The 27768-nt window shown below is 43.6% G+C and overlaps 1 protein-coding gene across 1 annotated transcript in view; it reads right to left on the bottom strand.

Moving 5' to 3' along the window:
- The window catches only part of szt2 (SZT2 subunit of KICSTOR complex), a gene marked incomplete at its 5' end in the record, with an annotated part of 149193 nt that overhangs the window by 18396 nt on the left and 103029 nt on the right, over window positions 1-27768 (bottom strand). Inside the window, 13 exons of the mRNA XM_079221464.1 lie at window positions 2831-2905; window positions 4336-4416; window positions 6016-6112; window positions 6673-6875; window positions 7397-7522; window positions 10586-10665; window positions 10780-11035; window positions 16951-17136; window positions 18285-18406; window positions 19943-19990; window positions 20791-20966; window positions 22871-23003; window positions 23643-23740. Of these exons, the coding sequence (XP_079077590.1) occupies window positions 2831-2905; window positions 4336-4416; window positions 6016-6112; window positions 6673-6875; window positions 7397-7522; window positions 10586-10665; window positions 10780-11035; window positions 16951-17136; window positions 18285-18406; window positions 19943-19990; window positions 20791-20966; window positions 22871-23003; window positions 23643-23740 (1681 nt within the window). The remainder of the gene's footprint in view (window positions 1-2830; window positions 2906-4335; window positions 4417-6015; window positions 6113-6672; window positions 6876-7396; window positions 7523-10585; window positions 10666-10779; window positions 11036-16950; window positions 17137-18284; window positions 18407-19942; window positions 19991-20790; window positions 20967-22870; window positions 23004-23642; window positions 23741-27768) is intronic.

The raw sequence follows: 27768 nt of genomic DNA, 5'->3' as shown, positions 1-27768 counted from the left end.
TTCTCAAAGGTTAATTCAAACCGACAAGTGAATTCTAAAGGAATTCATTGATTAGGCTGCAGATTTTGTTATTCATGTATTAGTATAAAGTAATTGGCCTATTGAGTGAGAGCAGGATTCCTCTGCTTTAAGACCAGCACCCCAAAACAGGAAGTACATCATACTTTTGAAGGAAGGAAACAACATGAAAGCAAATTAACAATGTATGTCATTTCTAAGAGCTGATAGCTCACCATAAATAAAATAACCCCCATTTAACCCCTATTTAGTCAGGGATGTCCAACGCCGAGCTTCGGTACCTTAAACACACTCCAGCTTTGCATGTGTCTGTTGGACAAAACACTAATTATTCCTTGCAGCACTCCATCTCTGGGAATGCACGGCCTGCCGCCGTACGGATGGAGAACGCAGTGGAGTCTGAAAAGTGGCACAGTGTGAGTAACACCCTGGAAGTGAAAGTACTGAAGCAAAGTGATTTTCTTTCCAGATGAAGAATCGCTCTCGCAGAGCATCAGGATTTCATCTTCACAGGCGGGTTACCTTTCGAAAGGGGCTGAACCGAAAACGACAAAATACATCCAGTGTCCACATTGGATAGAAACTGAGGTCCAAAAAGAATATGTCAAGATGCGCTCCCAGATGAACACATAGTGTATTCAACATAATCCTCATAAACTCATGAGTCAACGTGTGTGTGCCGTAAAGCAATGTTTCTTGGTGCTGTGAGAAAGAAAGAGCCAAACTGAATGAAATGCAATGCAGAGCCCGGCTGCCAGGACTAACAGTCAGCTGCATCGCTCCTTCGTCTGTTGCCCATAAACGACATATGTTTATGTTTATGATCTCTTCTAGCGGCCGCTGACCGTCGCTGTCACCCCTTAAAATGACAAACGTCATTGGCGGCAGGTCAGCTGTGGCTAATTCACATGACTCGTGTGAGTCACCTGGGGGCGGCCAGAATGACGCTCGGCTGGTGTCTGCCTTGTTTGCTCTCTGCCAAATATCAGTTAAGTTATAAGATTTGCTCACATCTTGGGTGACTCAAATATGGTGTGAAAATAGTCCCCGTCAAATACATTATTCATGATGGAGAGCCACAGACTAACCCATTGTGGGCTTCAGTCTTTGCATGGCATTTGTTGACATTAACACAAATAACTGCAGCTTATTCCTTTGATAACTGGGTTCTATGGGTGAGAAATCAGAGAGCACCAGCTGCACAAACTTCATCAACACCTCACCTCAGAAATGGGACATCAAACAGACTATTAACCAAACGTGTTCCCTGACCTGTAATCTCAGCAAAGACCATCTGGCACCAAAGATGTAGACGGAAAGAAGAACCCAGAGCGATGATATCACAGCAACAGCATATAGCCGAACGACAGACCAGACAGCAGCAAACACCGAGGACCACCGAGTGAAAACACGAGCCTGAGATTCATTTGTTTTCCAGTTTCCCATTAAAAGGGTGAAACAGCCGTAGAGGTCTGCTGGGATGACGCGTCGTCGAAGGCCGACCCAGAAAGTATTCATCCCACTGATCCCAGGTCAAAAAGACACTGGGATTCTTCCATTGGATATTAAATCATTGCATGAAATAAGCCGTATGGCAAACACACTTTTATGACACGAAAATCTTCACGAATGAACACCTCATTGATCATTTTTGTGTGAATGCAGTCGGCAAGTAAAAAGCCAACGTTATGCTCTGAAGAAACTTCACCAACAAGGCTGTGAAGGTGAGGACGTTCATTCGTCTCTGTAGAGTTTAGACACACAGACAGCTCTGGTTCCAGAGCGGGGTTTTTACTGACGTCGCTTGTGTCGTAGAACAACATGTAAAGCTCACATAAGCTCGAGGTAAAAGCAGACATCTCACCAAAAACACATTCAGTTAACCCACTGACTTTGAGACGAGGGAATCGGAATTGAAAAGATGGCGACTCGTTTGCTCAGTTTGAGGACTCATTCCTTAAATATACACCTGAATCAAGATCAGAGTTAGAGTTGAGTTTTTAACAAGGCTAATCACACCCTTTCAGCCCAAAATCCTTAAAAAGAGATCGGGAACATCCAAAATTTCTGATCCCTGGGACCTTTAAGACCCCGGCCAGTTGCCCTGGAACCTTCTTAAGAAGCCCTGGAACCTTCTTAAGAAACCCTGGAACCTTCCTAAGAAGCCCTGGAACCTTCTTAAGAAACCCTGGAACCTTCTTAAGAACCCCTGGAAACTTCTTAAGAAACCCTGGAACCTTCTTAAGAACCCCTGGAACCTTCTTAAGAACCCCTGGAACCCAAGTCAGGGCCCAGACACTTCCCCCAGAAGTCCCTGGACCCTGCTCTAAAACCACGGCTATACAGGAAAGGGTTCATACTCATTTTGACCAATGGATTTCATGACTTTAAACCAAATTTCCATGACTTTTAAATTTGGTTTAGTGATGGAAAAGTCTTAACGCAGGGTTGATACATATTTTGACCAATAGATTTCATGACTTTTCCATGACTTTAAACCAAATTTCCATGGCCAAACATTTAGTGAAATAGAAAGAGAAAATGTAGTATTTAAACTAACAATGAGTAAGAGCTTTTAAAAAGCATATTAATTATGTCAAACTCAGCGTAAATGAACGTCATGAACACATGAATATAACACATTTACATGACTTTTACAAAACCTTTGGGATTTTATTTCTTTCAAGGACTTTTCCATGACCGTAAGAACCCTGCAGGAGATCAGTGGACCTGCACTCTCTCTTTCCCATACAACCCTGTACAACCCCACGGAAAGAAAAGCCCCAGCTCAGTGTGCGGGTCAGTCATTTACCTGGGAGTTGACCGTCTGGCCCATGGGAATGCGGGAACACTCCAGTGCGTACTGCTTCACACAGAAGTAGCACCCCTGCAGGAAGGAGAAGGCACATGGAGGACACGTGGTTATTATGGGCACACTCGAGTCACTTTACAGTTCGTTGGGATAGCTGCCGGTCTCAAAGAGACTGGGTGATCGTTTAGGACCCTTCAAAAGGCTTCCAATGGAAACTCAGACTAATTGAGCCACACAAGCACAACATGAAGTCCCAGTGGGTTTATCTCCCACTGAACCTACAGCAGCTACTTAAAGCTGCAACGAAGAACAAAACAAAAACCCAGACACCAGGAAACTAATTCTGATGTTTGCCTGGAAATATTTTGGCTGGAAAAGCAGACAATGCACACAAGGGGTCCAGCTCCCTGCACTGTGACAACATGGGAAAGTAATCAAGCATCAGTCTAGTCCCGTGAGGATCTTCGGGTCAAAGCCAACCTTTTGCCTCGTTTCACTTGTCTTGTCAGCTCGAGAGAACACAGTTGTATTATGTCTTCTAAGGCTCTGCAGGAGCTTTGTCAGGTCTGGGAACATTGAATTAGTGATTATCTCAGCTTGGGCTGGGAAACTGAGAGCTAAGGAGCTTGAAAGATGCGTGTGTTTAGATTATTTCTAAATGGCAGCCCAGCGTCAGTCAGGCAGTTGCTCCACCACTTTAGTCTCCAGTGAAATATCAACTATTGGATGAAACACCATGACACGTTATAGACATGTCATGGTCCCCAGGGGATGAATCATATTACAACATTTCCTCCAGTGCCATTATCAGGTCAATATTGATAGCATGCTAACAAGCTAAACTCAGGTAGTGAACATGGTGAACATCCTACCTGCCGATCATCAACATGTTCTCATGGCCATTGGGAGGCTTATAGCGTGCTAGCGTTAGCATTTAGCTCAAAGCGCCACTGTGCCTCAGTGCTGCCTCACGTAGCTGCTAGCATGTCTTGTAGTAATATTAGGCTGTGTTCAAAATAGCAGATATCTCGCTGTGAAAAATGGATTGTGGGTCGGAATATGCCAACAAGTACGCTGCTTATACTGCCAGATGTAAAAGGACCTCCTTGTAATTTGCTGCATTTGACATTCTGTGTTGGACCAACGAAATTGTCTTCTGGCATACGCAAGAGTAAGGTGATATAGTCTTTGACTTTAGTCTTAACATTCAGAGACTTCAAACCCATCAGTGATAACATTCTCTTTTAATATTTTGACAGTTACTGTAATATGGTGCAATATTTGTTTTTAAACTCTTGACTATTTTAAGGAAGTATGAAGTCTGTAAAAAGTTAATTTTCAGACCGCATAGACAGCAATAATCGTCTGGGGAGGTCATTGTAAACGCTGTGGTATGATCTAGAAAGTTGTCGGCATAATCATTAAAACACACAATGAATCGTCCCAAAAGAGCTAAAAAGACAGACATAGCTTTGGGGTGTTGGCCAACATGTGAGTGATCTCACCTGAAAAGCCAGTTCCATCAACACGATGCCCCCTGGCAGCGCCCTCTGCAGGTGATACGCGGTGGTGCCTGATGCCGCAATCTGCAAGGTTCATTTACAAAACAGTCACATCACAGTGATCCTCACGGCGGCTGGTTCCTAAGCCAGGGGGGAGTATTTAGTAGAGTATTTAAAAGAGTCATAAAACCCTCAAACTATTGTGTGAATCGGGACTGCTACTGTGAAAAGAATATATTTACATTTATTAACATTTATTTCACAGTTAGAACAGAAACTAAACATCACTTGGAGCTGCACCTTTCACCTGTGACTACACCTTTCACCTGTGACTACACCTCTCACCTGTGACTACACCTCTCACCTGTGACTACACCTTTAACCTGTGACTACACCTCTCACCTGTGACTACACCTTTCACCTGTGACTACACCTCTCACCTGTGACTACACCTTTCACCTGTGACTACACCTCTCACCTGTGACTACACCTTTCACCTGTGACTACACCTCTCACCTGTGACTACACCTTTCACCTGTGACTACACCTCTCACCTGTGACTACACCTTTCACCTGTGACTACACCTTTCACCTGTGACTACACCTCTCACCTGTGACTACACCTTTCACCTGTGACTACACCTCTCACCTGTGACTACACCTTTAACCTGTGACTACACCTTTCACCTGTGACTACACCTTTCACCTGTGACTACACCTTTCACCTGTGACTACACCTCTCACCTGTGACTACACCTTTCACCTGTGACTAGTGATGTGTCCTTTCATGTCGAGCCGGCCGTACCACGTGACTGATTCAGAAAATGGTTTGTGGGTTTGCCGTGCGATTTGAAATATAAGAGGCAACGGAACTGTGTGTGTGTGTGTGTGTGTGTGTGTGTGTGTGTGTGTGTGTGTGTGTGTGTGTGTGTGTGTGTGTGTGTGTGTGTGTGTCTGTCTGTCTCAAATACTAACAGAGTCGAGAAGATTAATTCAAGCGACCGTAAATTGCAGCAGAAGCATACTTCCTGCTCTTTATCAAGTACCTGCTGAAAGAACCTATATAAATATAAAATACCTCAAGCTTCTCCACATGTAAAACCCATTCCAGTTCAGAACCGGGTTTCCTGGTATTGTGAGTTGAAGTATTGTGCCACCAAGTACAAGGAAACTCTAATTCCAGCCTCCGCTCACTGATGTTAGCAGCAGTGAAAAGGTTACCGCTACCTGACACAGAAATGTCCCACGCTCCCTGAATGCCCCGCAGCTAGCTGAGTCTGTGTCATTACTGACGCCACACACATTCTACCAAGACCTCTTCAGGGCATTATGCAGTTTACTGGGGAAAATACAGAGCAGTACACAGAGTGAACAGCAAAGTAGCAGTTTCTATTTCTATCGCTGTCTTGATCCCTGCTCTAGACGGTGTACACAGTGAGTAACGGTGTTTAACCTGAGCGCCACTACTGTACTACTTATTCTAGCTTCTAGAACATGTACATTCACAAACAGAACATTAGATACAAACAAAAGAACTGTGTTTGTACGCGTAGACTTTTAATGAGACACTCTGAATGTAGAGAGGCGTGTTATAATAGCAGCCAGGCTCCATCCCGTGTGTGTGTGTGTGTGTGTGTGTGTGTGTGTAAAATAGGTTTGTGCATCTCTGAGGTTAACGCTGACCTTAGGGATGTCCTCGCTCTTCTGCTTCACATAAGAAAAAGACATCCTCCCCTCCGATGACATGGAGCTCAGCATGGCAGCGCGGGCCCGGGCGACGCTGGAAGACATTTTGGGTCTCGTTAAAGCAGAGCGGTCTGGACCAGAGGGACAACGGACCGCCGGCAGCGCGGCGCCGGGCCGTGAGACGTAATTCAGAGAGAGTCCCACGGTCTGAGCCTCGAAAGCGACAGGCATCTGCCCCGCATCTGCTCCGGTTACATCAGCCACGGGCGCAGCGCTGCGGGTCAGAGGTCAGAGAGGATCCAAACACATGCGATGACTAACGGATGAGTAAAGGAGGAGAGGAAGGGAGCAGACAAAGAGGGGCAGAAATGGAGTGATGCATCTTTTTTTTTTAAGTTTTGCACGGAAAAATGAGCAGACGCATGAGGGAAAAACATGTTGCGACCATTCACTGATGGAACGGTCAGCCAATGGTCGTAACATTGTTTAAAAATGGTGCACGACTAGAAAAGGTGTTAAATTCAATCTACTGATTTGATGTTCGGTGTGTCTATTGGAGGATAGTTTCCTTTGACCGAGGGGAAGCCTCAAGTATGAGGAAAAACACAGGAATAACATATTCATACACGTTCACTTTTTGTTGCAAAGACAGACCTGCGAGCTGGAGACTGAGGCCGGACCTGCACCAGAATGAAGCCCATGCTCTGCAGGTACTGGACGTACTGCTGGAGGAAGTTGCTAGAGATCTCCAGCAGCCAGGGCTCTTCTTTCAGGCGGCTGGGCAGCATGTCGGCCGAGTCGGTGCTGTAGCTGCGGTCCCGCCCGGACGCCGTGGAGTCGCTGGAGCGATGCCGCTTCTGCACACAGAGCAGAACACCGTGGACATACAAGACTGCTTCATTCACGTGCCATTGAGATTCAAGTTATTCACAGGAACGTTTATGAGCTCGATAAGTAAACAAGACCATGGACGAGAAGATTGGCTATGTCCATGTAGTTATTCTGAATGCTGGTCATTGGCGCCACCGGGGCCGGCCTTCACTGCCATCGCCCAGCAGTCTGAGCTGCAGCGGGAGGAACCAGAACCAGAACTCTGCTGAGCAGACCGTCAGACCCTGTTGCAGTAGAATGAGGTGTGGAAAAGGGACTGTGGTGCTCTTAAACACCAACGTTTCGTTAAAATCAACACATATGGGCTCAAAGTGTTGGCGTGCAGGTGTGTGAGCCGCCGCCTGCAGCTCTGAGCTCAATGTGGCTCTTTCTGTTTGAACTGTTTCATGCATCAGAATCACAAAGGGCCCAAAGCCTCATATACTTTGTGTTCGTCGTGATTGGCGCTCTGTGAAGAGCACCTGGGTAAAAACCTAAAGAGACATACCTTCAGTGGCGGCTGAGCGATCTGCTCCTCTTGGATCTGTTTGCGGAAGACGGGGTCGAAGAGCAGAGGGGTGGCACAGTAGTGGACCAGCCGGGCCGACTGCTTCAGGGTCTCCAGATCGGTCCCCTGTTGAGACACAGGGCTGACATCAAGAGACGATGGAGACTAGACGCTGTACACGGGGCTGGATATTCTCATCTAGACCAGTGATTGTCAACCAGTGTGCCACGGCACACCTGACGATCGACAGGTGTGCCGTGAGAAAATTTCCAATTTTACTTAATTGGTCCAAAAAAATATTATTTAGCTGCCGCAAATAATGTTCCATTGTTGAGCGTCTGAGCTGCAATACAGTGTCTGGCCTAGTAGTTTCCTATAGAACAGGTCTGCACCTTGTTCTGCTATAAACAAACTAAACGGCCGTATGTTATTGATCGTACACGACAGCTCGTCATTTCTGGGTCGCGTTACAACTCTTTCCTCCCCGATGCGATGCACACAGGAGACACAGTGGACAGAGAGCTGTCACTATTTTAAGCTATGAGCTCTCATGTTTGAAGCCCAACAGTTAAGGTATTTGTAGGTCAAGACAAACGTCCAACAGGCTGCAGCCTGGCGCTCCATCAATGACGTTTCTGACGTTTCTGAGGCTCTGGAAATATTCTTCCAAAAGCCCGAAAAACACACTGCAGTGACAAAGCCTGCTCACTGTGTGGTCATCATTAAAATAAATGAACACCATGTTTCCTTTAAGTCAGTATTTATCAAACTGGGGCGTATTACAGGTGGGGCGCAAGAGGAAATGCTGGTTTTACCGTACGCCGTTAACGGGTCACATGCGCATGTACGACTCGCCGATTCTTGTCATTTCGCCAAAAGCCGATCTTCATGAGATCTCCGTGAGGTCGTCTCTTCTGCTGTTGCGTCGTCAACATGGAGCATGAACTGAGAACGGCTGCATCAAATCTACCTCGTTTTAAAAAGAGTTGTAGAGGAAAGCAGCTCACTGCAGCCACTATTAATGATGCAACGTGATGCTCACACATCTGCACTCATTCTGTTTTGCAAAAAAATAGCTTGTTGTTTTCCACAATAAGATATTTAGTTGTAACTAAATATTAGTTATTTTTTGCACGGATATAACTTTATTTTAATTTTTCTACCAAAGTAATAACACATTTGTTTTTGTCTGATGGAGCAATCTGGTTTAATTGAAAGTGATTTCAATGTTCTATTATTTATAAAAGCACAGAAGGAGTACTAGTACTGTGAAGTATTACTTTGTAGTACTGTGAAGTATTACTTTGTGGTACTGTGAAGTATTACTTTGTAGTACTGTGAGGTATTACTTTGTGGTACTGTGAAGTATTACTTTGTAGTACTGTGAAGTATTACTTTGTAGTACTGTGAAGTATTACTTTGTAGTACTGTGAGGTGCCACGATGTAGTCTGTCCGTCAGCCCCCCCCCCTAAAGCTGTAAACCAGGGGAAACACTGAATACTGTGACATTCTGTAACTCTTTGGTTGTTGGTGTGCCGCGGGATTTTTTTATTGTAGAAAATGTGCCGCGGCTCAAAAAAGGTTGAAAAACACTGATCTAGACTACGGTGCAGTCACATCTAATAGTTCATTCAGTTCACCGAGCGGCATGAAAATCCACCTAAAAACCAATTGCCAGTGGAATTGGCTGCGGCCCGTTGGACCCGGGTCAGGCTGCAGATCTCTTAGACGTGCTGCAGTTTGAGTGCTCTGTGTGTCTGTTGAAATATCTCATTTGTGAATGTAATGCCACGGCGTAACCTCATGAGATGTCACCGTGGAAGACGGAAACCTTTTTAATTAACCCCCGAGACTGCCCACTTTGAAACGAGGCGATACTAAATGATTTCCCTCGAGGAATGAACCGGAAATGTGAATCTGTAAAGCCATCAAGTGGTGAGAGGCCCCGCTCCCCCAGGTTCTGACGAGTCCAATTAGCTGTATTTCATATTAAGCTACAGGAATTTAATACTCTATCCTGACTTACTGGTCAGATCCAATTTGTTATGAGATTGCTCACATTATGCTTTTTGATTGTGTCCAATATCTAAGACCACTTTGACCTTTCAGAACCAACACACGAGCAAAAGTACAACATGGCACCAGATCCACAAACCGCTTCAACTTTGCCTGAACATACGAGCAGAGTAAAGAGGCTCAAACAGACTTAAAGCATCAGATACATTTTAGTGTTCGGCTTTCAAGAGGACCTTTTCTAAAGTGGTCCTCTTGGGACTCTGTGGTAACCATTACACAGAATCTGATGTCTCGATAGTGAGCGCCAAAGTAATACAAAAAAGGAAAGCAAGGGCGGGACCAGTTGGAGCTGAGCTGAGTCTTTCATCAGCTGCTTCTTTGAGTGCAACCTGCAAACGCTGAGCTAGTAAACCGGTTTCACCTTTCCTCGTGAAAGAGATTGAAGTCAAACAACCTCAAATGAGACAGAAAGATGTCGGATACGAATGTGACTTGATCTGATCTGCTGATTAAAAAGAAGCATTTACTCTGTACGTGTCCACTTTCCCCTGCAGTGTAAACATTACATTAAGCAGTTCACTGAAATGGGTTTCTGAAAACATTTGAGGCGTATTTGCTCATTTTAGATCAACGTCAGTTTCCCTCAACTTTATGGTAAATGGACCTGTACTTGTACAGATCTGTTGTAGTCTTCTGACCACTCACAGCTCTTTAACACTACTGTCAGAGGCTAAGGTGCCACCTGCCCATCAGAAAGCTAACATTCATACATTACATTTCATTTAGCTGACGCTTTACACACCGTGGGCACAGCTGCGGGAGCAATTTGGGGTTAAGCGTCTTGCCCAAGGACACATCGACATGGACTAGCGAAGCCGGGGATCGAACCGCCGATCCTCTGATTGAAGGACGACCCTGCTCACCACTGAGACGCAATTGAAGAGCAGCCAACGCGATGGTCCGTCTATTGCTGCGCTGCCAGAGGGCATTTTCACGGCTGCTTACAGACAATGAATGGGAAGCGAGGAAATGACGGATCCCGTGGACTCAAACCATTAGCGCTGCTAGCACTGTTAGCGCTGTTAGCTGCCATGTTGGTAGCCGTGTGGAAGCTACTGATTTGGAATTCAGCACCCAGTTACAAATATCTCGTGTCATTTTGGGCTACTTACTGAAATGGGCATGTTGGACTGGGCTGACCTCTGCTGCCACGTCACAAACAGGTTCTCTATCTTCATCTGTTTCTCCAGCTCTGTCAGCACAAACACAAAAGCATGACCCTTTCTGTCCAGTGTGGGGTTTCATGAGCTCATTGGACCAGAACGATATTAGTAGTAGTGGTTGTTGGAGTAGCAGCATAACTGACCTCTCCGCTCAGCAACTTTGATCTCCAGCAGCTGGCCGCCGTGTCGGGCCACCACGTCGCCCTCCGTCAGCGGCCGGATGGTGCACACGTCCCTCAGAGCCTCGTCGAAGGGCAGCAGCTCGGAGGGGAAGTGCAGCGGAGCGAGACTTCGGCCAGAGCTGCCCTGCCTGCCCGGCTCTTTACTGGGCAGAGGAGGCACCGCGCTACGCAGCAGCGCATCAGGCTCCATGGAGGGGCTGAGGAACGGGTTGGGGTCCTGGAGAGGCGAAGAAAGACCACAGTTGGATGGTTGGGAAGAGACGAAGAAAGACCAGGGGAAGGACAGGATGGTTGACAATGAATGCTAAACTAAGAGACAGAAAAGAGGCATCCGAAGCAGAGAGGATTGCTTCTTTCAACCCTTAGGGGACTTAGGCCTTTTTCTCGATTTTACATAATTTCTTAAATTCACCTTTTGAAGGCACTTGCAGGTGGATTTTCATGATAGATACCCATGTGTTCCATAACAAATGTCAGAGCAATCTCAGCTCTCTATATAATGAGGCACCATTGTCCTAAGGCACAACTGTAAAGTGATAATATGACCCTAAAGCTGAAAAATGTAATCTCGATTTTTTAAATTCTTCATATCTCTTGTGAAAACATAACTTTACTCATGTGAACTGTTTTGGTGATGGAAATTGGTTTACCAAAGGTCTGAGGTTGACAAAAGCAGTGGAATACATATAAATGGTAGACACATGTTTCCGGAGTCGTTGGTCACCGCTTGCTGGCCAACTCGCTGCAACTGGCCAGCAGCTGTTGTTGGTACATAGAGGGTGTTAGGAAGATAAACAAGGAGGGACTTAGGACCCAGGGGAATCTAGGTGAAAAAAACAGGAAGAGACAGATCGGAAGAGTCTGTCTCTTCCTGCGACGGAGTTTCTTCTTGTTGTGAAAGTGAGCGAGCTTTACCCAGCATGCAGTTCAGCGGTGTAATTTTATAAATGTACAATTATTAGTGTTACAAATTGTTTGTGTCACAAACTGTTGTGTCGTGATGTTTTACCTGTTAAAGAGTGTTAGTTGTGGGTTATTAATTGTCTTTATAAAGTTATAACATGACTAAACCTATAACCATGACTAAAGTTATAACATGACTAAACCTATAACCATGACTAAAGTTATAACATGACTAAAGTTATAACATGACTAAACCTATAACCATGACTAAACCTATAACCATGACTAAAGTTACAACATGACTAAACCTATAACCATGACTAAAGTTATAACATGACTAAACCTATAACCATGACTAAAGTTATAACATGACTAAAGTTATAACATGACTAAAGTTACAACATGACTAAAGTTATAACATGACTAAAGTTATAACATGACTAAAGTTATAACATGACTAAAGTTACAACATGACTAAAGTTATAACATGACTAAAGTTATAACATGACTAAAGTTACAACATGACTAAAGTTACAACATGACTAAAGTTATAACATGACTAAAGTTACAACATGACTAAAGTTATAACATGACTAAAGTTATAACATGACTAAAGTTACAACATGACTAAAGTTATAACATGACTAAAGTTATAACATGACTAAAGTTATAACATGACTAAAGTTACAACATGACTAAAGTTATAACATGACTAAACCTATAACCATGACTAAAGTTATAACATGACTAAAGTTATAACATGACTAAAGTTACAACATGACTAAAGTTATAACATGACTAAAGTTATAACATGACTAAAGTTATAACATGACTAAACCTATAACCATGACTAAAGTTATAACATGACTAAAGTTACAACATGACTAAAGTTATAACATGACTAAACCTATAACCATGACTAAAGTTATAACATGACTAAAGTTATAACATGACTAAAGTTACAACATGACTAAAGTTATAACATGACTAAAGTTATAACATGACTAAAGTTATAACATGACTAAAGTTATAACATGACTAAAGTTATAACATGACTAAACCTATAACCATGACTAAAGTTATAACATGACTAAACCTATAACCATGACTAAAGTTATAACATGACTAAACCTATAACCATGACTAAAGTTATAACATGACTAAACCTATAACCATGACTAAAGTTATAACATGACTAAACCTATAACCATGACTAAAGTTATAACATGACTAAACCTATAACCATGACTAAAGTTATAACATGACTAAACCTATAACCATGACTAAAGTTATAACATGACTAAACCTATAACCATGACACGTAAGGAGCTCAGACCGCTGCGCCCTCAGCGGTGAACAATAAATGTTGCTGCCTGCTGGTATATGAAAAATTCATACCGTATGGAAATTTGAAACCGGTATACCGCCCAGCCCTACTAGGAAGCTATTCCATCCACCGCTGTGTCACTGGCAGCGTGTAGCATGCATTCCCTGCTGGCTGCTGTCATCAGTGCTACATACATGACCAGAGCGTTGTTCGTGCGCCTGGTTGCTGTTGGAAAAGGAACTTCTGGCGAGTTGCTCAGCGAGCAGCTCAGGGCCCAGATGCCGCCGCGCCTCACGGGCTGCAGGGCTCTGGGTGTGCGCTGGTGCTCCCTCTGCTTCTCATCAGGACCGTGACAGATGAAGCTCTGTTTAGGCGAATTTTCTGCTGCTCTGACTCTGCCTTCTGTCCGCGCTCATTAGTGACGCAGCGATGAAGAGCGGGGCCAGAGCAGGGCAAGGGGAAAAAGTTTGGTGCTTTCCGTTCTTTGAGCTTGTTTTGTAATTGGCCGTGGGGAAGAGGCTGAAAGGGCATCGGGGGTCTTCTGCTGTGAAGCGCCGCTCTGATGTCTCTGCTGCAGCCGCTCCACAGCAACATGGGACCAGACGTTCTGCTCTCTAACCTCTCAGTTCAAACTCCACTTGCGCTGCGTGCTTTGTGACGAGGTCGCCACGGCCAGGTCGCGTCCACCCGTCCGGCCCGCTCCCGTCCTCCTACTCCGCCCATCCTCTTATTCGAGTGGTGGCTTGAGTAAACACAGAGTCCTTTACTTTGCTGCACATCCATGAAGCAGGGGAACCTCCCTGACCTACACTCGGTCATCATCAGGTGAGATTGTGCTTTTTGGAGGTGTACGTCTCCAAATCACATTACTAACAGTTCACTTTGCTCAGGGTTCACACACATTTTGACCAATGCATTTCCATGACTACTTAAACTAACAATGAGAACACAAAGCATACAGTGAACCTTAAATGACTCAAATGAATGAGACAATAGTTTGATTAAAAGAATAAACATTTATATATATAGATATATAGATGCCTGCATGTATGCCTGCTTATATTTTGAGTCTTTTTAAAAGCATATTCATCGTTTCAAACTCAGCGTAAATGAACACTTGAATTTATATAACACATTTACATGACTTTTACTAAACTTTGGGGATTTTATTTTTTTCAAGGACTTTTCCAGGCCTGGAAAAAAACAACCACTGGAAGCAGAGTCCTTGGAACACTTTGGGGCTCAAACCTTGCTTTCCTAATGAGGTTATTATTATTATTATTAATAATAATCTAAATATTACATTTAATGGGACAAAGTGCAGTTTGCAGGATGGAACATGACAGTGACATGGTCATGATAACATATGCACTTGAGTGATGTGTTCTGTGAGGTCAGTGACGTTGAGCTTCCCTGCAGCGGTCATGAGAACGGACCAGATGGACGACAGAAACCTCACTGCTGTCGCCGGGCGGAGGCAGAGAAACACGTGCACACATTCATCCCCTCATAATTCAGGCAGAACTGAACAACTTTTGATACACCTGTGATGAACGTGACAGTAAACGCATCATAGAGGATTTTAAATGATGTAATGTCCTGGGTACAGGTGCAGTGCAGTGCGTCCGCTTTGGCTTTAATGGACGCCTTTCCCTTCCTGCAGGAACACCTGCAGCCCGCTGGCCTCGCACTGGGCAGGGGAGTTAATAGTGGAAATAAAAAGCATTGTGATTTCACCTCCACAGCGGTTGTTGCTCGTGTGCCTCCGTACCACAGCCGGCTCCTGTGAGTCACTCAGGACATCAGGCCTGCCGTCAGATTCTAAGTGTCTCTGCAGTTGAGGGAAACTGCCCTTCCTGCAGCTCTGCAGCGCTGCTGTGGTCTTTTAACTGTCAGGCTCTCCAGCATCAGACCAGAGTCTCTCTCTCACCAGTGGGAACCGAGAGGCTGAATACGACAGCTGACTCCTGATGCGTGGGCGGAGAGGAGAGCAGGTGGAGGAGGGAGAAATATGCTGAGCAAACAAGTTTTGCTACTGATGCATGCTTTAAAAAACCCAGACTGTGAAAGCTCCCCTGCTCAGACCCCTCTGCGCCAGAGCCGATCGTAAATAATGCAAGAGGATAAATGGAAACTGACGGGGACTGAATTGCATCGAGGTAGTTAAGCCTTTCGTTTAGAAAAAACAAGGCCGTCCACGTGACAGGGTTGTATTTCCTAGACGCGATCATCAGGAGATGCGGAGGAGGTAAGAGCCGAGGAGGATAAAACGCTGAGTGGCGAAGCTGAGAAATCTTGTTTGTTTGTGCCGCCGAGGCCATCAGTCGCACATTGATCTGAGGCGCTATTTAATACAGGAGGTTCCAGCGGTTATGCCGAGAGGCTCAAGACTGAAACCACACAGCAACACGCTGCAGGGGACGGGAAGGAGGGAGGCCATGCATCCTGGAGGTCACCTGCAGCACTGAACGTCACCCGAGACAGTAGTTTGATTAAAAGAATAAACATCTATATAGATGCCTGTATGTATGCCTGCTTATATTTTTGAGTCTCTCTTTTAAAATCATATTCATTATTTCAAACTCAGCGTAAATGAACGACATGAACACATTTACATGACTTTTACTAAACTTTGGGGATTTTATTTTTTCCAGGACTTTTCCAGGCCTGGAAAAAACCATTTTAAACTCCATGACTCCAGGTTTTCCATGAGCGTAACACACTGCATATAATAGTCTAAAAATGTGTCTACCTCCCCATTGGCAGATCTTCTCCCATAATGACTGTGTAACACGTGAAACAGGCTGCTGGTGAACAGGTCGTGACGCCACCACCTCCCCGGGACGCCCAGCTGTGCCGGGCGCCCCAGGACCCGCGACCTGCTGCAGCAGCGGGAGTCCAGATGCCGAACCTGGCAGCTGATTCCTCCTGAACTCAGTGCTGACGGCACTGAGAAGCAGCTGCTCTTTGGTGACGCATCTGAAGAGTGCCAGCGTGTTCCTAGCAGTCTGCGAGGTATCCCATTTAGATGAGGAAATGTCATCCTAAAAGTCCTGCTACGGTCTTGTGTGCTTTCTGGTGACGGTAGAAGAGGTGAATGCTGCCAGGAATAGGAACTTTAAACTTCTAATCCTGGTTTATTCAAATTCTTCCATGGAAAAATAACACTGGAGCACCAGGATACATCATTTCAAACTGACTGGAATTACTGGTTTAGACCAGTGGTTCTCAAACTGTGGGGCGCGACCCTCTAGTGGGACACGGAGGTATTACAGGTGGGCTTCAGTGTCTTATCAAGGACACTTCAACATGAAACTATGAGAACAGGATGAACCGCTACCTTGTGGTTTCAGGACGACTTCTCCATGAACATGAGAACTTCACATAGTACAAAGTACACAGTACACAGTACATAGTACACGGACATAAAACCTCATTAGTAAATACATGGAGAAACGCCTGTACTTTCATGGGAATGTTTACGTTAACCGTTAACAGGTTACGCTGCGCGACTCGCCGATTCTTGGTGTTTTGCCAGAAGTCTCAATGAAGTCTGCTGTTGTCTCTCAAACAGAATGAAGCTCAACATTGAGCATTAATTGACCCGTATCAAATCTACAACCGTGTTTATAAAGATGTGTAGAGGAAAGCAGCTCACTGCTCCACGAATACTGATACAACCTGATGCTCACACATCTCACTCATTCTGTTCTCACAGGTTGAACGTTGTTATTATCTTAAAAATATATTCAGTGCTAAACAGGTTATTTGAGCCACAATAGACAATTATTTTGCCAAATATCAGTAATGTTTTGCACAGATAGAACTTTATTTGCATTGTTCTAACAAAGTGACTGCACATGTTATTAGTTTTTGTAATACATTTGTGGTGTTGTCTTTACCTGCTTGGAGTCCATTTCGTGGATGGGCGCGTCCGAGAAGCAGTGGTGGTGGAAGAGCCCCATCTTCTGGTTCAGCAGGCAGTGCACCACGTGAGCCCGGGCGTTCTGCCACCGGACCAGGCGGACCAGCTCCCGGTTCAGGGAGGCGCCCAGGTCCACGGACCAGTTGTAGCTGTACAGAGTCACCTGAAGCAAGGATGGTTCTGTCAGGTTCTATCATGTGACCAGCAGAGCACTACAGGCATCACACACTTGCATCTCCATTACGTTACCACCGCACCGCTCTAGCTTTTAAAAGTGCAATGTGTAACCACGAATACGTCTCTGGTAGAGAGACCTGTCAATCACCTTGTAGCCCCGCCCTAAAGCGTCCCCTGCTTTATGGTCTGTTTGACTCTAAATGACCATAATGTACTAAATGAACATCATGCTGTATTGAAGAAGACTTGAAACTAGAGATTGAGACAAAAACTCATGTTTACAATGTTTACTGAGGGAATACATCAAGAGAAGTAGAGTCATTTATATAGACTTCTATACAACCAGAGGAGTCGCCCCCTGGTGGTCAGAAGAGAGAATGCAGCTTTAACACATGAAGCATAGGCTTCTATACAACCAGAGGAGTCACCCCCTGGTGGTCAGTAGAGAGAATGCAGCTTTAACACATGAAGCATATACTTCTATACAACCAGAGGAGTCACCCCCTGGTGGTCAGGAGAGAGAATGCAGCTTTAACACATGAAGCATATACTTCTATACAACCAGAGGAGTCACCCCCTGGTGGTCAGGAGAGAGAATGCAGCTTTAACACATGAAGCATATACTTCTATACAACCAGAGGAGTCAGGTAGCCGCCTGAGTGTAACATGTAGATAGTTTCTGTTTATTGAACTAAAATCCAAAGTAGCATGAACAAGAAAACAGAGTATTTCATCATCCCGTGGCCAAGTGGCTGCAGTGACTCACGATCACAAATGTCAACACTGTATTCTCCTCACATTCTGTTGATAAAGGTCAGGCTTCATATTGAAACTACCGTTCTGGTCAGATCTTACACAGTGCATCTTTAAAGCTGAGGTCAGAGCCTCTTCCACCTGGTGCTCTGCTTCTGCTTCCTTAAGGCGGAGGAAACCTCACAGACAGATGTGACTCATAATTATCAGCGTGTTGACATACCACTGGATATAAGTGGGACCTGTTTAGTTTAGCTGAAGCCATTAAATAGACAAGAGGAGCAGGGGAAGGACATTTAATACAACTGTGATGTATTCACAGCTGCAGCTATGGGGACCTTCTGCATGTGTAACTGAGGGACTTTCACATGTTCAAGTCACCTTCTTGTCCAGGATGCTGATGAAGAGGAACCTCTGGCGGGGAGCCAGTCCCTCCCCGGCTTGGCTCGCACTGAACCAGTCGCTCTGCTCCAGAGCCTCGAAGCGCTGGAAGCCCTTATGAGCTAGGAGAGAGAGAGAGAGAGAGAGAGACACTGAGTGGAAGCAGGAGGAATCAGAGCCCAGCACCGGGTCCTGTAACAGACTCCCTGCCGACTGTCAGGCCTTTCTTTCATCTGTTCTTAAACGGCATCGCGCATTGACTGAGATCAACTTGTTTTTTTGGCACATTTGTTTTCAACTGCTCAGCGGGTCTTTACTAGCCCGGAATATTACCCAGAATCCTCTGAGAGGCCTCCAAGGTATGGCTGTTCCAATAAGTAAAGCTTTCTGACTCTACAGCTATTTGTAGGAGAGAAAACAGCTGAACATGATCTATGTGGATTATTTAAATCACATGTTTAAGGTTTCCAGTGTCTGTAAATATGTAGGGACACAACATCTGAGAAGGAAGGAACGCTGAGGTGATGTCATCCCCGGAGATGGGTCGTGTTCCTGTCTGCGGTTTGTTTCCTGACTCCTGTCGTCTCAGAGCCACGCTGCAGTACATAGACCGGCCCGTTTCCCTGCCAGGCGGGCCTCGACTTTCCAGCGTTTAGTTCTGCCTGACCAGCTCGTCTCTGACTCGTGCTTCTAGTCCTCTCCTGAGCGGTTGACCCTCCTGGGGCTATTCCTCACTGTATGAGAACAGACTCACGACAACGTCAAGCACAATGTAATGCTTTCACCTTTGTGTCGTAAAGAAGCTCACTGGACTCTTTATCCGTGCGTGCAGACATGTATTCACACTGACATCAGTTTATAGAGGCTTACTAATTCACTTTTGGAAGTGACTCGTGTTTCTTTTTTGTTTGTTTTTTAAATGAGGTATCACTTTCCAGTACAGAACAAACAGTGAAAACATTTATCACCATAAGAAGTGAAGTGGTGATTAAATATCGGACACACAGCTTACTGACTTTGCCACATTTTGTTTATTTTTGTCCAAATCTGGACGTCCACCAAGAGACTATTTTGGCCTGTCATCAAATTACTTTAATTGGCATAAGTCTATACTATTTCTGGAACCATTACTACCGTAAAAGTCGGGTTATACGCCGCTACGACCTCATTGTCCCCGTTTGCACCCCGCTGTAGCCAGCTGGCGTTCATGCTAGTTCCGCGCTAACTTCCGCTAGCTCTTCGCTAACTTCCGCTAGCCCCCCGACAACCACCAAAGGTAGGAACCAGCCCCGGCTCTACACCCGACTTGGGCAGAGGGGACTCGGACAGTAGCAGCAGCAGCGGGGAGCTAGCAGCAGCAGCGGGGAGCTAGCAGCAGCAGCAGCGGGGAGCTAGCAGCAGCAGCAGCGGGGAGCTAGCAGCAGCAGCGGGGAGCTAGCAGCAGCGCTACTCAACCTTAAGTATCCTTACAAAGTCAGACACATCTCACAAAAAATAACCCAAGTATTAGAACTCCTTTGGGTTCATACGACAGCTTGAACACGGGGAACAAGAGGTCAGAAGGCTGTTCGCCCCGTTTTGGGGCTCTGGGGCTCAGAAGGACAAAAGCAAAGTCAAACATCCCATCAGCGTCGAGTCGAGCTGAGAGGTGAACTCACGTGTGAACCTATTCATCCCTGCGGTGCGTTCCTCCTCTGAGCGCTGGTCTGTAGGCAAACAGAGATGGACAAGCAGCAGCGGGTGGGCGGTGAGACAGAGACACAGTGTTAGACAGTCTGGAGACAGAGGACACAGAGCAGAGCTGTGGACACCTCCTCCTCTACACAGGTGAGGCCAGAACAGGTGTTAGCAGCGTGCTGCTGGGAGTCTAAGCTAGTCTGTACACGGGTCAGCCGTTAGAAACACGCCACAAAACCACAGCTTTCTTCTTCTGGATTAATTGCCACCGCACGGTGTTGAGATTCTTTACTATTAGAGTAATTCCTTTTAATTTGACGTCTGAAGCCGTGATATCCATCTTCGCTCTCTTCACAGCCACCAGACTCCATTCACAAAAACAGTTATTGTACCTGGGAGCAGAGAGTTGCTGTTCAGTCTCTTTGAGTTGGCGAGTGACTGAGGATCCAAGCTGACCGTTGAAACGAGAAAGTCAAACAACACGAACCCTACCGGTGGACCAGACACTCGTCAGGTCACGTGACCTTTTGTTCACACAGTCTAACGGCTTCGAAAAAGTTTTGTTTGGTATCGCCTCCAGAAACTCCAGAGAGGCCGTGCTGTTGGGTTTCCCTCTTGTCTAGTGTGTGTGTGTGTGTGTGTGTGTGTGTGTGTGTGTGTCAGCCACATTCCTTCAGAGGCTCTAGATTTAAATGTTTGTACTCAGACGTCACATCCTCAACTCTTTCTGATACCGACTCAAAGGAGCGTTTCTTCTTCCAGGACCTGATGTCCTCCACTTGGTTCCCTCTGGCCCGTGATGCTCATGAGAAGTCTGAAGGCCTCTTACCTTGCTCTGTGCTGCAGTGCCACTGGTGGAAGTTGCGTCCGATGAGAAGGAAGCTCCTGGTGGCGTCTGGAGGATGGCTGAGGTTGTGGGCGAGAGGGAACGGGACGAACACGTCTCCAGAAGCCGGGCAGCTGCAAGGAACAGGAGCATCATTGAGATGAGTAAGAAGGAGGAGGCTTCCCTTCCGCAGTGTTTCCCCTACCAGCCCCTAGGATAACGGTACACATCCTCAGAAATACAGATCTCAGCTTAACAAAAGATGTGTAGAGGACAGCAGCTCACTGCTCCACTAATGCTGATGCAACCTGATGCTCACACATCTCACTCACTCCGTTCTCACAGGTTGAACATTATTGATATTATCTTAAACATATATTCAGTGCTAAACAGATTATTTGAGCCACAAAAGGCCATTTCTTTGCCAAATATGACTTATTTTTTGCATTGTTCTAACAAAGTGATTGCACATGTTATTAGTTTTGTCTGATGGAGCGATCTGGTTTATTTATGAAGTCAAACATTTTGTTATTGCAATAAAAAGTCAGCATGGACCATTTTGTTACAACTTTGTTGGGGCGGTGGGGCGTGAACATTGTTCTTGAGAACTACTGCCCTCCCTCAAACAACCAGTAGGAGTCGCTATGCAGCAACAAGGACCTGACCCCTCACTGGCCTCCCACAGGGCCACGCTGTTGAGCAAGGAGGAACGACTGTCTGTCTGTCTGTCTGTCTGTCTGTCTGCACTAGAACATGTCTGTCTGTCTGTCTGTCTGTCTGTCTGTCTGTACTAGAACATGTCTGTCTGTCTGTCTGTCTGCACTAGAACATGTCTGTCTGTCTGCACTAGAACATGTCTGTCTGTCTGTCTGTCTGTCTGTCTGTCTGTCTGTCTGTCTGTCTGCACTAGAACATGTCTGTCTGTCTGTCTGTCTGTCTGTCTGTCTGTCTGTCTGTCTGTCTGTCTGTCTGTCTGGCCCGAGGGCCGACAGCTAGCGGACTGAAGCCCTTCACCGCCTGGCTGCTCTTCGTCTTGATGAGATCCAAACTTTTGGTCGTCTCTGTCCCTCTGCAGGAGAATGGAGTCACACTGACCTCGTGTCGTCTTGTTCAGTGACTTAGATGATTGTGCCAAAAGAAAAGCGTCACAGTGAAAATCCCCAGTGACCATGCGGTCTGTGGGAACGACGCAAACACGACCAGCAGCTTTGTTTGTTTGAGCCGTGAAGGGAAAGTATCCGTTTCCCCTTGTTCCTTAATGTAAAATACTAGACACAGAAGGCACACGGCTCCTTCATCACTAAGGGTGGGTCAATGCAGAGAATCACTGTGGGATTAATAAAGGATCATTTATTCTTCAAACTCAGACACTGACCTCTTTATTCAGAGCCCAGCTCTTTTAATGTGAGATTTATTGCATGGCTCTTTTATGGTGATTTTAAACGTTTGTAAAGTGTCTGAGAGTATTTTGAAAAGCGCTAAATGAATTAAATGTATTATTATTAAAATAATAATAATTCTGCCAAAAAATAAATACATTCCTGAATCAGCTGAAATGTTAACTTCCAGTTGGATGTCCAGTTGGAGTGTAGAGACACTCCTTTACTCCGGGACAGCCTATGATTCTATGTTGCTTCATGTTTTACTTCCAGTTTAAAGATGGAAGCAGTGTGTGTGAGTGTAACTAATCAGTACATGCTTATGAGCTATTTATGGGCTGGAATAGTCATTGGTATTTAAATTCAGTGTCGTCTTTCCCATCAATCCAAAGATACACTTTATGTTTCCACGATCGATGAGCATTGACTAAATATTTTGTGATCTTAGTTACTGTTTGATTTCCTTTAAAACACCTTTACTTTTAGTTTAGAGGCTATAATTTATAATCTACCAAGATCTTCCTCACTGTCAGTCTTTGGTCTTTTGCTCTACCTTGTCATTTGCACGTGCCTTCATCATTTCCAGTGTTATTGCATATATACACACATATATATATATATATATATATATATATATATATATATATATATATATATATATATATATATATATAAATAAATAAATACCCTCATTCCAGACTCACCGGGTCTTCTCGAAGGCCTTCACCGTCGTGTCGCCGGCCAGAGAACTGACCAGGCTGACGATCTCTGCCAAGATGGACGGCAGCAGGAAGTGAGAAGCCATTTCCGCCGTGCACTGCTGAATGGAGGGGCATCCTGTCCAGAGAAGAGAGAGAACGGAGAGAACGGAGAGAACGGAGAGGACGGAGAGAGAGAACGGAGAGAGAGAACGGAGAGAGAGGACAGAGAGAGAGAACGGAGAGAGAGGACGGAGAGAGAACGGAGAGAGGACGGAGAGAGAGGAACGGAGAGAGAGGAACGGAGAGAGAGAACGGAGAGAGAGAACGGAGAGAGAGAACAGAGAGAGAGAACGGAGAGAACGGAGAGAGGACGGAGAGAGAGAACAGAGAGAGAGAACGGAGAGAACGGAGAGAGAGGACGGAGAGAGAACGGAGAGAGGACGGAGAGAGAGGAACGGAGAGAGAGGAACGGAGAGAGAGAACGGAGAGAGAGAACGGAGAGAGAGAACAGAGAGAGAGAACGGAGAGAACGGAGAGAGGACGGAGAGAGAGAACAGAGAGAGAGAACGGAGAGAACGGAGAGAGAGGACGGAGAGAGAGAACAGAGAGAGAGAACGGAGAGAACGGAGAGAGAGGACGGAGAGAGAGGACGGAGAGAGAGGACGGAGAGAGAGAGAGAACGGAGAGAGAGAAAGATGCGTCAGCTCGCTGAACAAGAACTCATCCCTCTCTCCTCAGTCTGCAGACATAGAGCCTCAGATACTGTAACTCTCACCGAGTGAAGCCATGAAGGTGATCCAGGGCTGGCAGGTGAGCTGGTAGACGGGATGCAGAGCGCCGGCGTCTCCCTCCTCCAGCTGGGACAACTGCCTCCTGCACAGACAGCACAGACATTACTGACAGCACAGACATTACAGACATTACAGACAGCACAGACATTACAGACAGCACAGACATTACAGACAGCACAGACATTACAGACAGCACAGACATTACAGACAACACATTTATTACAGACAACACAGACTACACATGCATTACAGACCACACATATAATACAGACAACACATATATTACAGACAACACATATATTACAGACAACACATTTATTACAGACAACACAGACTACACATGCATTACAGACCACACAGACACGGCATCAGGGCTGGTTACGGGAGGAGCTCTACGTGGTTTTAAAGGCTTGTTGTTCACTCTCTGACAGGTGCTGAGATTTTTGGGCTTTCACAAATCAATTTTAAGATGGTGCTTAGGGCTGGGTATGGACAAAACTTCAAATCACTGTATTTTGTAAGATTCTGGTGGTTTCACAGTATATATATATATATATATATATATATATATATATATATATATATATATATATATATATATATATATATAAAACAGTATTTTTTTTACAGTAAACACATTCATTCATTGACGCTGAAAAGGACCGCCATCCACTAACCGTGACTAAAGTTATAACATGACTAAAGTTACAACATGACTAAAGTTATAACATGACTAAAGTTATAACATGACTAAAGTAACAACATGACTAAAGTTATAACATGACTAAAGTTACAACATGACTAAAGTTATAACATGACTAAAGTTACAACATGACTAAAGTTATAACATGACTAAAGTTATAACATGACTAAAGTTATAACATGACTATAGTTACAACATGACTAAAGTTACAACATGACTAAAGTTATAACATGACTAAAGTTACAACATGACTAAAGTTACAACATGACTAAAGTTACAACATGACTAAAGTTATAACATGACTAAAGTTATAACATGACTAAAGTTACAACCATGACTAAAGTTAAAACATGACTAAAGTTATAACATGACTAAAGTTATAACATGACTAAAGTTATAACATGACTAAAGTTATAACATGACTAAAGTTATAACATGACTAAAGTTATAACATGACTAAAGTTATAACATGACTAAAGTTATAACATGACTAAAGTTACAACCATGACTAAAGTTACAACATGACTAAAGTTATAACATGACTAAAGTAACAACATGACTAAAGTTACAACCATGACTAAAGTTACAACCATGACTAAAGTTACAACATGACTAAAGTTATAACATGACTAAAGTTATAACATGACTAAAGTTATAACATGACTAAAGTTACAACATGACTAAAGTTATAACATGACTAAAGTTACAACATGACTAAAGTTACAACCATGACTAAAGTTACAACCATGACTAAAGTTACAACATGACTAAAGTTATAACATGACTAAAGTTACAACATGACTAAAGTAACAACATGACTAAAGTTATAACATGACTAAAGTTACAACCATGACTAAAGTTACAACATGACTAAAGTTACAACATGACTAAAGTTATAACATGACTAAAGTTACAACATGACTAAAGTTATAACATGACTAAAGTTACAACATGACTAAAGTTATAACATGACTAAAGTTATAACATGACTAAAGTTATAACATGACTATAGTTACAACATGACTAAAGTTACAACATGACTAAAGTTATAACATGACTAAAGTTATAACATGACTAAAGTTACAACATGACTAAAGTTACAACATGACTAAAGTAACAACCATGACTAAAGTAACAACCATGACTAAAGTTACAACATGACTAAAGTTATAACATGACTAAAGTTACAACATGACTAAAGTTACAACCATGACTAAAGTTACAACATGACTAAAGTTATAACATGACTAAAGTAACAACCATGACTAAAGTTACAACCATGACTAAAGTTACAACATGACTAAAGTTATAACATGACTAAAGTTACAACATGACTAAAGTAACAACATGACTAAAGTTATAACATGACTAAAGTTACAACCATGACTAAAGTTACAACATGACTAAAGTTACAACATGACTAAAGTTATAACATGACTAAAGTTACAACATGACTAAAGTTATAACATGACTAAAGTTACAACATGACTAAAGTTATAACATGACTAAAGTTATAACATGACTAAAGTTATAACATGACTATAGTTACAACATGACTAAAGTTACAACATGACTAAAGTTATAACATGACTAAAGTTATAACATGACTAAAGTTACAACATGACTAAAGTTACAACATGACTAAAGTTACAACCAGACTAAAGTAACAACATGACTAAAGTTATAACATGACTAAAGTTATAACATGACTAAAGTTATAACATGACTAAAGTTATAACATGACTAAAGTTATAACATGACTAAAGTTACAACCTGACTAAAGTAACAACCATGACTAAAGTAACAACCATGACTAAAGTTACAACATGACTAAAGTTATAACATGACTAAAGTTACAACATGACTAAAGTTACAACCATGACTAAAGTTACAACATGACTAAAGTTATAACATGACTAAAGTAACAACCATGACTAAAGTTACAACCATGACTAAAGTTACAACATGACTAAAGTTATAACATGACTAAAGTTACAACATGACTAAAGTAACAACATGACTAAAGTTATAACATGACTAAAGTTACAACCATGACTAAAGTTACAACATGACTAAAGTTACAACCATGACTAAAGTTACAACCATGACTAAAGTTATAACCATGACTAAAGTTACAACCTGACTAAAGTTACAACATGACTAAAGTTACAACATGACTAAAGTTATAACATGACTAAAGTTATAACCATGACTAAAGTTACAACCATGACTAAAGTTACAACCTGACTAAAGTTACAACCTGACTAAAGTAACAACATGACTAAAGTTACAACCATGACTAAAGTTACAACATGACTAAAGTTATAACATGACTAAAGTTACAACATGACTATAGTTATAACATGACTAAAGTTATAACATGACTAAAGTTACAACATGACTAAAGTTATAACATGACTAAAGTTACAACATGACTAAAGTTATAACATGACTAAAGTTACAACCTGACTAAAGTTACAACCTGACTAAAGTTATAACATGACTAAAGTAATAACATGACTAAAGTAACAACATGACTAAAGTTACAACATGACTAAAGTAGCTCAGACCGCTGCGCCCTCAAATGACATCTTCTTCTCTTCCTTTTGAGAACAATTGTATTCCTCCTTTCACTGCCAATTAATGGACCCTTGACTGCGAGAAGAGGGGATCTTTTTGTGGTCAACTATATCTCTTCATATGTTTAACTGTTCAACTTCTTGAATTATTAAGCTTTTTATGAAAATTTAAATGAATGGGAGCGGATGGGGAAAATCTTCAAATCTTCTTCAACTTCAAACGCTTACAGGTCCTGCATACGTTCAGCTAAAGACACCATGCAAACGTATTTGCTTTTTGCCATCTCCTCCACAATACTAAGTCTTTGGGCATAATTTATACATCAAAACGTAGGAAATCTTGTCTTACTTTGTAAACTTGGGTCGATTTGAATCCAACATATTCAGACGTGTTGAAATCAGACAATATGTGAGAGATGGTCCTCCTCCTTCCTCCATACTGCGCCATGTTGAATCTCCCTCAAAAATGTCTTCCCGTGACGGTCGTCCCTGATTTAGAAATTGTAACTAGAGACACATCGTGTAGCCTAGAGACCCACAAACAACTTCCACGCGTTCGCAAGAGTCTTATCTCTCAGAAAATATCCTTTGAAGTTCTTGAGATATGAAGCTTTTTATGAAAAAAAATAATGCACTGGAGTCTATGGGGATCATACAACTCAGTCTCTCATTCATGACACAGGTGTTTCAAGTTAACTAATCACTGCCGCTTCACACTCATTCTTGTTTTAACTACCTTGTGGACACACACACACACACACACATACACAGAGAGAAAGCAGGTGCAGGCTGTTGGTGGAGAGGAAGTGAATTTGATTGCTAGCATGA

The sequence above is a fragment of the Taurulus bubalis genome (genome assembly GCF_910589615.1).
Source record: "Taurulus bubalis genome assembly, chromosome: 7".
NCBI lineage: Eukaryota > Metazoa > Chordata > Actinopteri > Perciformes > Cottidae > Taurulus > Taurulus bubalis.
The sequence above is the reverse complement of the archived record's forward strand: the minus strand, read 5'-3'. Positions and strand labels throughout refer to the sequence as shown.